The sequence below is a fragment of the Barbus barbus genome, assembly GCF_936440315.1.
Source record: "Barbus barbus genome assembly, chromosome: 32".
Lineage (NCBI taxonomy): Eukaryota > Metazoa > Chordata > Actinopteri > Cypriniformes > Cyprinidae > Barbus > Barbus barbus.
In genome coordinates, this window is record NC_136760.1 from 6,405,623 (window position 1) to 6,418,941 (window position 13,319).

General features: G+C 34.1%; 2 protein-coding genes across 6 annotated transcripts; one reads left to right on the forward strand and one right to left on the reverse strand.

Moving 5' to 3' along the window:
- The first annotated feature begins 3,594 nt into the window (after positions 1–3,594).
- On the forward strand, positions 3,595–5,789 carry LOC306852429 (PHD finger-like domain-containing protein 5A). The gene is made up of 4 exons (XM_079389231.1): positions 3,595–3,725; positions 4,026–4,049; positions 4,395–4,561; positions 4,755–5,789. The coding sequence occupies exons 1-4, from the start codon at positions 3,674–3,676 to the stop codon at positions 4,842–4,844; spliced, it is 333 nt and encodes a 110-aa protein (XP_079245357.1). The 5' UTR covers positions 3,595–3,673; the 3' UTR covers positions 4,845–5,789.
- Positions 5,722–12,626, reverse strand: LOC306852427 (thyrotroph embryonic factor-like). Of its 5 annotated transcripts, none has more exons than XR_013782585.1 (5): positions 12,358–12,626; positions 9,771–10,139; positions 8,927–9,161; positions 7,570–7,781; positions 5,722–7,433 (listed from the first exon to the last, which is right to left on the reverse strand). XR_013782585.1 is itself a non-coding variant. In XM_079389226.1 (5 exons), exons 1-5 carry the CDS (start codon positions 12,431–12,433, stop codon positions 7,412–7,414), a joined length of 888 nt encoding a protein of 295 aa, XP_079245352.1. In that variant the 5' UTR covers positions 12,434–12,626; the 3' UTR covers positions 5,722–7,411. The 5 variants fall into 5 exon arrangements, 3 of the variants coding, with proteins under 3 accessions (XP_079245352.1, XP_079245350.1, XP_079245351.1); XR_013782586.1 differs by lacking the exon at positions 12,358–12,626 and adding an exon at positions 10,773–11,133; XM_079389226.1 differs by having other exon boundaries at positions 8,953–9,161.
- Positions 12,627–13,319: the final 693 nt, after the last annotated feature.

The window sequence follows — 13,319 nt, forward strand, 5'->3', positions numbered from 1 at the left end:
TATATATATATATATATATATATATATATATATATATATATAAACATATAGAAAATACAAAGTATTACGCCTATGTAACATTTGGTTAGTTACATAAACTTGAAAATCTTTATAGTTTATAGTTTCTATTCTTTTTATAAATGTATAGTTTTATGTTGTAATTTTTTGTGAATATAAAACTTAATATTATAAAAATGTATAAGACTAAAAAAAAAAATTATAGAATATAGTTTTGTTCTTCAGCAAAAAAGTTTTGAAAATAAAGTAAATTGTCATAAGGCTATAAAAGTAGTTTGTTATGAGTTTTTTTCATAACCAAAGTACATTTATCACAAACAGTATGAATGTGTTCCTACTATGTGATCCTACCTAATAGTTGTATTTAGGCTATATGATAGCATCTCTGAACATTATGTTGTCTTTGACTGCTCCCTTTGCCAAGTATGTCACAAACGTCTTCTTTATGACTGGATTGTTTGCTTGGAATTTGCCCAGTGTCTCGTTAACTGGCTGCATTCATTCTTTCATGATGGCAGAACATCACCCAGATTTGATTTATTGCAGGAAACAGGCTGGAGTTGGTAAAACTTTCCACCTCTGTATTCAACTCTAAATCTAGATCCAAGTTCAATACCTATTTGATACATTTGTTTAACAAACAAATTTATAGTCCTCATTAGTTTTCCAATTAACAGCTTAAACAGATATTTGCTCTGAAGAAAACCTGGTGAAGAGTCTTTTGTTTACAGTGTCCTCTGTTATTGGAAGGCAGTGTTGTCATAATCTATTTTTTCCTTCTGCTGTTTTGGGGCCAAGCACTGAAGGTGCTGTAGCTTCTAGTGTATCTGTTGGTTTACTTATTATTCTTCCTCCCCACTGGTCAGTCTGTGGCAGCCCTATAAACTGTATAGGCTGCATGACAAGGAATAAAATTGTACACTGGTGGTGCTGATTAGTAATCTGACCAATGTTGTGGTCTCTACAACATACCCCACAGTCCCATGTCTGCATATTCCAATTGATTCATATTCATATATTCCCATTGATTTGATATTAAGTCTGCATATTCCAATTGATTCATGCAGAATCTGTGGATTTTTCCAGGATTGGCTGAACCACTTTAAAGTATATTTTAAATAACTGGACATATGCGCAAAATTTGATAGGGTTCATTGAGAACAAGTCCTGACAAGTTTTTTCTTTTCGTTTTTTTTTTCAAAAACACCTTCAGAACATTGTCCAGAATTAGTTTTCTCTGTGTTATTACATTCCATCATTTATGCTGATTTGAATGATTTATCATTTAGCATTTTCAGAATGTTTGGAAAAAATTTTTTTGCTACTCCTTGTGCAAATCTTGCCCAATTTTGAGCAGTTTTGATACTTTTTTTGTTCTAGTTATGATGGTGTGAATTTAACCATGTTGACTCAAAATTAAAAGTTATAGCTCAGCAATACTTAATCTAAACAAAACTTTGTGCAGTTCATTAGCAACATGATCTGAGCCAAATGTAGGAACAGTGCCACCTGCAGGTCATGAGATCCAAATAATGGATATAACTTTTGAAACGTTTGTCAGAAAATCTCGATCTTGGTGTCTATTAATTCCTTGTAATTTCTTTTGCTTGCTTGTTGTGTTTGCTGTATGTAGCCTTCTGTACTCGCTGTACTTGTAATATTTGTTGTGCCTTCAGTGCGTACAGCTGTATTTGGCATTGGTTCAGTTCGATGTCAATTGTATTGAATCTTGTTTTATTTTTCGTATTTTATTTATTTATTTCAGCCATTGGAAGACAGTGTGAAAAATGTAAGTTTTGGATTTTATTGTACTAATTTGATGCTTAAACTTATTTAATTTATTTCAAACAATTCTCATTTGTTTAGTAACTTCTTTTTTAATATTAAATCAATTTTCATATTTGTTCACTGCACATTGATTAAAGGATGATTAATCGCTCTTTTAAAAAAAATCCAATTTATTTTTTACTTGTATAGAGAAAATGTATTGTTAATGGTAGCATAAACATTTTAAGACAGAACTCCAAGGCTGTTAACTGATTAATATATGCCACAATAGTAGAAGCCACAGTTCTGTGTGATCAGGATGTTACTGCTACAATGTTGTGCTCTTTAACTCATTTACATTACATTTCTGCATTGAGCAGACACTTTTATCCAAAGTGACATACAAAAGAGGAACAAAGCAAGTGCTTTGCCTTGCCAGTGGCCTTACTCAGAGGACTTGTGCCACCTACCTCATTAACAAGTCAAAACATACAATGTGTAAACTAAAACTTCAACTGAAAAGCTCAAACTAGTGGAAATTACCGGATGTTAACTTAGGATCTGTTAAATGTCTTTTTTTCTTTTTTCCTTTTTTGCAAGGTGTCGTGGAAAATCTGATTTAATGAAATTGTGAAGACTGAAAATGAAAAGACCAAACAAAGTTTGTCTTTGTCTTGTTTTGAATTTCTTCAGAAATGATCAGTGCATCCAAGAAGATACATTGTTGAAAACAGATAAAACCTTAGCCATCATGTTACTCTGTGCACATCACCCCATAACACATGCACAGCTCATGTACATCATAATTATATGTTTAGTTCATGATTAACACATATATATATTAAAAATGTTAAATGAGATTAGTACAAAATATGCAAGAAAGACTAAATTAGAAATTCCCATAACAAAGGGTTTTCCACTTTTTTTAATCAGACTTTATACAATAAAAGGTGTTCCCTCTTTGGTGTTCATGTCTTGTTTTTAGGACCTTAAAAAATATAAACATTTCTAGCAATATTTTTTTTAAACCTGTGATCTATTTATCTTATGGGATATATGTATATCTTTATACCATAAACACTATACAATTGCAGGCAACAGTAGACTACAGATCTTAATATAACATGCAAACAACAATTTCATACAATATACAAACATTTATATGAAAAAGTTAAAAATATATAACTCCAAACATAGAGTCATAATATATTAAATAGCTGATAACACACTGAAAAAAATGATACATTTTTTTAAGTGGTTGCAAGCAATTTATTTTAGCTACATTTTTTTTTAATGTTGAAAGTTAGTCAACTAAATTTGTTTATTTCAATGTAGCTAAAATAAGTTGATTGCAAACACCTTAAAAAAATAGCTAATTTAATGAATCATTGTTTTCAGTGCATTAACATATGCATTCATTAACATATCAATCAGTGCATTCAGTGCATGAAAATACTTCTAAAGCATTTTATTAATCTTAATTCATTTTAATTTAAACATTGACAGATACATTTTTAAAATAAAAAGTTGTATCCTTTAATATGACTTACTGTGACTGTAGCAAATGCATTGCTCGTAATATTATGTTAACGAATGGAACCTGTTTAGATTAGTTTTCGCCATGAAACAAGTGCCTGATATCTTTAGAAATACACATTTGGACTAACATACATAATTGCCTTTAAAAAAAAAAAAATAATTCTACTCTTCCCTAAAAATGTAATACATGACATCTTGTCACTATGATCATGTTTTATTGCGTCCAGTAGGCGGCAGTAAGACGCCGCGGAGCCTTCGATCCAAAACATCAGAAGAAGGAAGTTCTGAGGTCATCGCTGCATCGCCGCTAGTGTCTGGCTAGCAATCTAGCAACCTTCGTTCATTTATAATGGCCAAACATCACCCAGATTTGATTTTTTGCAGGAAACAGGCTGGAGTTGGTAAGGTTTCTGTTTATTAGGTCTAGATTTAGAGTTTAATACCTGTTTAATATATTTGTTTAGCGAACACGTTTGTAGCTAACAATGCAGTGAGGATGTTTGCTAGCGCTAAACTCAGAGTGAACAGTAAAATTAAAGATTAATTTATTGCTTTAGGTAACAGTTAACAGCTTAAACTCCATTCTAACCATACATTTAGTTAGAGAAAAAGCTGGTATTTTAACATTTAGTGACAATCTTATATTTGCAATGTTTCAGTTCGATGCGTTGAATCTAATTCGATGTTTCCTTTCGTTGCAGCCATTGGAAGACTGTGTGAAAAATGTAAGTTTTAGACTTTATTGGTTTGAAGCTTGGCCTTTTTTTTTGTTATTACTAAGAAATCTTATGATTTCAGTGTTTTCCCCCCGAAATATTCAATACATTTATTTGTTTTACAGATGTTTGGTTAAAGGAACATTAATAACTATATTTACATTAATAACTTTATTTACATACTTAATAGTGTCCAACAGTAGCAACAAAAAAAAAATGAAATTGATTGTTAACAGTGATATAAAAGCAGAACTCCCATGAGCTTCAAGGTTAAGTGGTACATATACGCCACAATTCTGTTTGATAAGAATGTTTTTTCTTTAACCCAGCAGATGTCTTTCTTTTCTTTTTAAGGTGATGGCAAATGTGTTATCTGTGACTCTTATGTCAGGCCTTGTACACTAGTTCGTATTTGTGATGAATGCAACTATGGGTCTTACCAAGGGCGCTGTGTCATTTGTGGTGGTCCTGGAGTATCTGATGCCTACTACTGTAAAGAGTGCACCATCCAGGAGAAAGACGTGAGTAAATCTGCTCTGCATTTGATTGATTTGACTGATGCTAAGTCTATATTGCCCAGTATCAAGGATATTTTTCAGTCCTTGTATTGCTGTTTAATCTCATATGAATAAAATATCAAATGTAATTTTGCAGTGTTTACATGCATGGTTTTTATTAAGTTTCTGAAGAACTGTCTGTTTCATTGTTACACAGAGGGATGGCTGCCCCAAGATCGTGAACCTCGGCAGCTCGAAGACTGACCTTTTCTATGAGAGAAAAAAATATGGCTTCAAGAAGAGGTGAAGAAACAGAGGGATTTTTTTTTTTGCAAGACTTTTCCATTTTGTTATCAGACACGTTACAATAAATTTTTTAATGTTGTGATGTCGATTATTTTGTTCTGCTTGATTTGAAACGTATAATTCTGCATACTTATAATCTTTAGATGACTTGTATTTACCTGGTTATTGACAACCTTTACATTTTTCATTATTAGATGATTAGATGCTTGCAAGAAGGAATATTTAATCTCTTTCAACTTCTGGATTTAACAGCTGGAAGTATTATAGAGATTTCAAGATGAAACACCTGAGCTTATAATTAAATGTCCAGCATTATGCATCAGATCGTTCTATCGGTGTTTTGGCTACACAAACTGTATATGAGGTATTTAATTAGACGTAACTCTTGTGGCTTCTCTCAGGGACCACGTCACAAGAAGGAAAGGCATTTTAAATATAGATTTTGCTAGTACAATCACAACCTTCTTATTGCCTTTCTTTAAGCACATTATTTTATTGGGCAAAATCAAATATCGATCAGTTATCAAATTCATATCTATCAACATAAACCAGCTCCAACGTGTATATATTGAAATATTATTTTTTACCTTGCATTTAAATGTGTGCCGTGGAACATTTAGGTAAAGGAATTTGAGATTGTATAGGCTTGCTAGGCATATGCTGGTCAAAACCTTTTGGAAGTTGTAATTTGATAAATGTTAGGTAATCTTGATTAAAATGTGATCGCTGCTGAAGAAAACCTACATGGAGTGAAAACCACCAAGAGTGGCAGCATTCTCTTTCAGACTGGAGTTAGTTTAGTTCACTATATCTGCATATCACACTGCCACTGATGAAATACACTGCTATATTGTTATAAATGACATGTAGGCAAGACAGATTTTTGAATTCTTTAATATGTACAAGAAACATCCAACAACAAGGCGCAGAGACAACATATACAAGTAAAAAAAAAAAAAGTTCACATGACTTACAAAGAGAATTCATTCCACCCAAAAGAGAAATAACAATTAGAAACACATTCAAACAAATATTTGTTACTGCAAAAAGTTGGCATCTCATATGCAACTGAGTTTTCTTCTAGTTCAGCAGAAGAAGTGCTTCTTATCAGGCACAGTCACTACTCCTTTCAGAACAGCCATCAAACATTATTCCAATTTATTGTCGTCTTGAAAGGAAGCTCAAGGAGAAATGACCAAGCATAAGTGCACTTTAAAAAAAAAAAAAAGTGCCTACAGACCACAAATAGTTTAAGCACCTGATTTAAATGGAGTCGTTTTGTACTAGCTAAAGAAAACATGTTTTTCAGCGTTCAATCTAAGTTTGCTTTGGTCAAGATTACATTACATATCGGATTCCCTTTACACAAAACACCTGAAAAAGGACAAATGTGGTCAAAGGTGATTATTGCAAATTTAAACTTTGTAATAAATGTTAGCTTAACTTCCACTTCACAACAATGAACCAAGAACACAAGATATTGACATTTGTTAAAACTGACCCTTTATTATCTGTCTTTGATGATATACGTTTCAAAATGACAGACAAGTTGCACAAAATATGTAGCTCAAATGTCTCTGCTGAAGACACTTACGGATTTATATGGACTGAGCTATAAATGGTGTGGTTCACACTGCAAAGCCATTTTTGTAAAATATCTGAAGTTTTCTGAAAAAATATACATATGAAAAAACTATAACAGCACTTAATTTGTTTTTCTAAGTCTGACGCAGATAGAAGATCTGTCACATGTACAGTGTTATTTCTGTACACAAACTGACCTCCATGAGTCCCAGAAAAGGCAAACGACTATGGTGAAGTAAACAAGGTTTGATTTTAGAAGATTGACTGAAAATCTAAAATAGGTCTAAATATGTTTTAGGTTTCGCAGATATACAAAGCACATAATTTCAGTTCAGTTTCTACTGAATTCTAGTACTTGCTGCCAGTAAAACAAAACATCTACATATTTTGCAGCACAAAACATGATACATTTACAATTCCTGGTTACAGTTTTGTTTCCATTTGCACAGTTGCACATTTTTTATGTGATACATTCTCTCCATATTTCAATAATGTCATTTTATTTCTACTTTTGCAGGTAAAATGCACCACTTGGTACCCTGTACCAAAGGAATTCTTAGAATTAATGTAATTTTTCAGAGAAGTCAAAGATAAACATACTGAAGGTATATAAGAAAGTACATTGAAGTGAATGCCAGTCATTTTTTATGAATAAAGACCACAGACTTCCAATGCACATTATTTCCTAAAACTACTTTGATGTTATCAAACTTGTCATAAAACACGAACAAGTGAGAGAAGACCTCTTTTACCCTGGTGCATTATAAAAAAACACTTAAAAAGCTCTATTGGTATAGTCATGGATGTGCTTTTGAACTGAAGTAAGATTAAAATGAAGGGGACATGTTTATAATCGTTGACTGTTTTTTAAGAACATGAATATCAGATTGAATCAAATATTAATTTATCTCCTGTTTTCTCCTCTTCACTTCACACCATTATTAATTTATTGCCTTTCATAAATGCAAATAAATCAATAATTGTTTAGAGGTCTTCAGCAGGTGCACTTGAAAAAGAAGAGAAAAGGTTGTTAATCACCACATTATTTACAGTACTACTTGACCTATAAGAGCTGCTGTGTTTTAACTCTGAGTGGGGATGTTTCGATTAAGTGTTTATATGTGTGCACGTTTGTCCCTTACAGCACTCCGTATTTGGCTTCATAACGTGCCACAATGTTCTTGCAGCGCCCAAAGTCCTTGCGCAACTCTGCCACTTCCTGTCTCAAAGCGGAGTTCTCTCGCTCCAAAAAGGCTGCTCGCACTGTGATCTGATTCTCTTTTAGACGCCTGGCATCTCGTGACCGTTTGGCTGCAACGTTGTTCTTCTTCCTCCGCTGCCAATATTTGTCATCCTGAAATAGAGAGCGGATATAAAATCAAATGTTGGAGACAATTTTTTTTTTCTCTATTTTGAAAATGGCCCTGTGTTGTTATAAAATACAACTGTTAACATCTTTTTATATAACACGTGTTGACAAAAGACTTCAGAGCTTTATGTTTAGGGTGTAACTGTATAATAAAATTTTGGGCTTCAGGCACAAATACTTGCTTGCCTTTGTTGATCAGTTAAAGGGATAGTTCACCAAAAATTCTGTCATTAAGTACTCACCCTCATGTCGTTCCAAACCAGTCAGACCTTCCTTCATCTTTGGAACACAAATTAAGATATTTTTGATGAAATCCGAGAGCTTTCTAAACCTGCATAGACCGCCACGTTCAAGGCCCAGAAAGGTAGTAAGGACGTTGTTAAAACAGTCCATGATGTGACATTCAATCTTAATTTTACGAGAATACTTTTTGTGCACAAAGAAAACAAAAATAACGACTTTATTCAACTATTTCTTCTCTTCTGTATCAGTTTTCGACGCACGTTCATGACAGTACCACGACACATGCGTGTGCATTCAAACAAGGCACAGTGGTGCTAACTTTACAGTTGAACCACTGATGTCACATACTATTTTAACGATGTCCTTACGATCTTTCTGGGCCTTAAATATGGTAGTAACACTGCTGCCAATGCAAGGTAAGAGATCTCTCAGAATTCATCAAAAATATCTTAATTTGTGTTCCCGAAGATGAACGAAGGTCTTACAGGTTTGGAACGACACGAGGGTAATGACAAAATTTTCATTTTTAGGTAAACTATATAGTATATATACTCGCACAATATGAAAGTAATATTTAAGTCAGTTTTATTTTAGTGTCATTGAGATATTAATACAGTTTATATGAATATTTTAAATGTTTTTTTTATTTTCAGTTTACATTTTATTTTAGTTTTAGTAATTTTTGTGATTTTTTTTCATTTTTAAGTCTTTATAGTATTTATACATTTTTATTTCAGTTTTTGTTTATTTTAGTGCATCGAGTTAAGTAAATCTAATGTCTGAGCAAATAGCTGAAATAAAATAAGTTTAAAAGATATTTTAGTAAAAGTTTAGTTTCTTTCAAGTAAGACAGTTTTCTTCTAATAGATTTAGTTAATTATAATTACCCCAAGGAAGGTTCGAATGGGTTTACCTTCTGTTCCTCAGGCACAAACACTTTCTTTGCTTTCTTGATCATAGGCTGAGGCTTCAGCTCCTCCTCGGAGAAGCGATGTTTGCGAGGGTTAAACAGTTCACCTCCGGGTATGCTGGACAGCACAAGGTCTGTGGGATCTGGCTCATAGGGGACCTCTACCTCGATATCATCTGGATTAATGGGCTCTGGATTATCACGCTCCTGATCTGAAACGTGAATTAGTAAATTCCAGTAATGAAATTAAATCAAATTCTAGTACGGTTTCATTAGTTTCAGACGTTTTTGCTATTCCAACTGAATATGTTTAAAGTAGTGCTGTCAAACGATTAATCGCAATTAATCACATCCAAAATAAGTTTTTTTAAACATAATACATGTGTGTGTGTACTGTGTATATTTATTATGTTATATATATATATATATATATATATATATATATATATATATATATATATATATATATATATATATATATATATACACACACATGCATGTATATATTTAAGAAAAATGTTACGTTTATATATTAAATGTATAAATATGATATAATTTATATGTATGTTAATATATACACATGTAAATATTTTCAAAACATGCTGTGTGTGTGTCTATACATACATAATAAATGTAAACAGCACACACATTATGTAAACAAAAACTTATTTTGTATGATTAATCGTTTAACAGCACTAGTTTAAATATCACTTCATTGTTGTTGAGCTTTAAGGCAGATCTTCATGATAAACAGCTTAACTGTGTAATGGATTAAGTGTGTTGTGACAGAAAGTACACTATGTTCTGTTTTCTATCCTGACCTGAATTGGTGTCTGTTGAGCTAGAGCTGGATGCCGTGATTGTGACCACTTCCTCCTCACACTGATCCAGTTCCATGACTGGTATAAGAGAGATTGCTGGGGCTGTGTTGCTTGTAGAGGTTGCGGATGGTTTTTCAGTTGTCAGCTGTACGTTTTCTTTTGCAAGACTCTTCGGCAGACCTTCATCCCCTGCGGCAGGAATGCCATTCTCCATGAGAAACTCCTCCAGATCCATGTATTCCAGGTGGAAGGTCTCGCCATCATAGGGGATGGTCTTTTCCCAGATGGCAGGTGTTAAGGCAGCTGATGGTCCCATTTCACTGACCCCTCCAGTGTCAACATCCTCAAAGAGTTTCTCTTTATCATTTTCTGTAATTAAAAAAAAATATTTTTGTTTGTTTGTTTGTTTAAATCCCAAGTCTTAGAATCTACACGTAATTTGCATCTGACAAAAAAAAAAGTAGATCGTGTAATAAGATTTTAAAGTCACTGCAGATTTGAAAAAAAGAGACAAACTGTATCAGTTTCATCTAGAGACTGCAATTTCGGTACTGAGTTGCGTTCAAAGAACCGAAAAAAACAATATTCAGTATTAAACGTGTATGTTGTTATGTCATGATACACTTCAGTTTGTGACAGACAAGATTCAGCATTATAAAAACAACAATTTATGACCTTATGCGCCAGAGGCACAAGCATAGCATCTTTGCATGACGGAGCAACATAAGCGGTGTGCAATGTGCATATATACATGAAACAGGGCTAAAATAACATTGTTTTTGTGAATCGGTTCCACTGAAGCACAGAAAAGGCGAATTCACGAAGAATGCAACCGTTGAGAAATTAGGTTCCACTAACCACGTTATAAACAACACGGATAAACATGTCCTGTATTTACACAACGAGAAAAGCTTCCTGGTCTGTTGTTATATTAACCTACAGATGCACGCGACAGTAATTCAGCAGAACAGCGAGCGCAGTCTGGTGCAGAGGCACACTTACCGTCATCCCCTTCGAGAAGATTCGGTGGCGGGATTTCCATGATTTTCTTTAAAACTACTGGAAAGGCAGGAGAAGGAGTATCAGAGCCTGCGTCTATCGCGACGGAAACAAGGTCCACGTCCATTTTGACCGAAGCTTTTGACCGAAGCGGTACGCGCGTAAAAACAACCTGAAATCCCTAATTTAATCAAAGAAAAATATGTTAATATATTCAATTTCTTTTACACTTAAACAAAAATAATCAAATTTGAGATCACTTCGCCGGTTGACACATCTACTCAGACTCTAATTTTGTGTTTGACCCGATTTTCCAGTTGGCTACAGAAGAGCGTTTTAACATTGAAATAAACCACGCCCCATTATAGAAACCCCCCCCCGTTTTCTTGGATGCGGGTAGGTTGGTTGCGCTCTCAACTAATGAATAATTAAATAGGCATGACGCGTGTCGGTGGGACGGATCGTCGACTCCTCATTGGTCGATCAAAACTGTTACATATATTTTCACAAATGTGTTGGAAAAACGTGTCACGAGGCCTATATATACACACATACACAGTTGGGTTTGAAATGTGGGGCATGCATACCATATAAAACCATAAAACCACTTTTACACGTTTACTAATTTATTCCAAATAAAAACGCTTTCGTAGTACGACTGATTAACGGCCACCTTTAATTAAACCTCCAGTTAATCCGCATTAATAACACCACAGTGTCAGGGAATAACAGAATAATATACCACGTCCCTGTATCTAATTATCGCATACCTCGCGGGGGAACGGTATGTGTACCGTATCAAATGTACTGACACATGGCCTCGCACGTGCAGTCACCAAACACCAAAGGAGGCCTATAGAGAAAATATCGCGTGCTTCACGTGCAGAATGAGCCTGCAGATATCTTGCCCTTGGGGGAAAAAAAAGAAAGAAGATATCTTGCCCTTGAGTTTACGACAGGTGATATGTAATTGATGTCATTTGGTAATATTTCATGGTTTATTTTTAAATTAATTATTTAGCCAAGATGACTTTACAAATAAACAATCAGCGATTGCAGAGTGGCCTACATTTTTTTGTGTAAGCTATTATTTGCATATTTCAGTTACGGTTCCATACCTTTAAAATCTAAGTGGATCTCTGTCATTAAATTTTAAATATCAGTCCCAATTTTCATGTTCTACTTAATACATATGACAGAATCATCAGAATCAATATAAAAAACAAAAAGGGTTAATGCAAATTATCAAGTTTAATTGCAAACACAGGTTATCTAGCAACTGTATCCAAAACTTTGTTAGTAAACTACTTCTCAATGCACAATATTTGCTGTTGACACTTAAGAGTCATTAAAAGAAATAGTCCACATTATGTAAAATAATGCATTGCTTATTTGTGCAATAAAACTAGAAACAGTCTAATTTTTAACGTATGCACCACTTGATCTATTTAATGCATGACGTAGTATCGTATGTCACAAGTACAATCCTACAGCATATGAGCTGTGTCAGCTGCACACTGTATAGTGAATTCAGGAGAACTGGAGTGCTCCGATTTACCTGTAATGAGCCAACAGTGAAAATTCTTACCGTTGTCATCAATCGAAGGGACAGAGAAGGGACACTCAAGCAAGGATTTGAATATTTCCGGAATTTCTTTAGACATCTCAAAACAGTAGAAGTCAACACCTTGGAAAAAGCTGGATGCAGGAGACGATTAATCAGACCTTACACTTTGTCAAACGGTCTCTCACATAAAAAATAAGCTGGTACAACACTGACAATCCTGAAAGTTTTTATTGCGGTCACAAGATATGTCCTAACCATGTTACTTAACTAGTCCCACCTCAAATCCCCTTATTTCCATAGGGCTGAACATTTTGACCAATGGATATCGTTTCAATGTGCCTTTTGCTTAATAGTCAATGAGGCGCGGTACTTTATTGGTCATTCTAGCTGTATGTATTCGCTCAGTGAGCCAATCAGAATGAAGACAAGTTATCTAAGTCTAAAACATCTGCGTGTCAGTGTTACGAAACATTCAGTTGCGTTACTCAGTGTCTCATCTACTCTCCAGCGGCAGAGTCAGACCTAATTTGTCATGTTTAAAAAAAAATGATACTAACTAGTCTCCTCTGTAAAAGCGCAATGAATTAATTTAATATGTTTAATATTTCAGAATAAACAAATTAAATTGAAATGAAAATGAAAGATCTTCAAGCCCCTACCTCACACAACACAGACAAACTCCAACAAACTAGTCTGTTGGTTCGAGAGCTGGTTAGTTTGTTTTCACCCGACAATTAGACTGTTTTATTAACGTCTACACCTACCTCAACACTAATCCTACCCCTTACAATAATGCAAAAATAGTAATTTTTGTTGTACAGTGTGACACATATTACGCTGTATTGATGTGCGCATGCCCAGTAGAGCCATATGTATCCCTTCTAACCTTAACCATACCAGTTATCCCTTCTACCCACAACCGTACTTGTATTCAGGTACTGACTATTTATGAATAGCAATCTTCAAGTTTACTTGTTAGACAG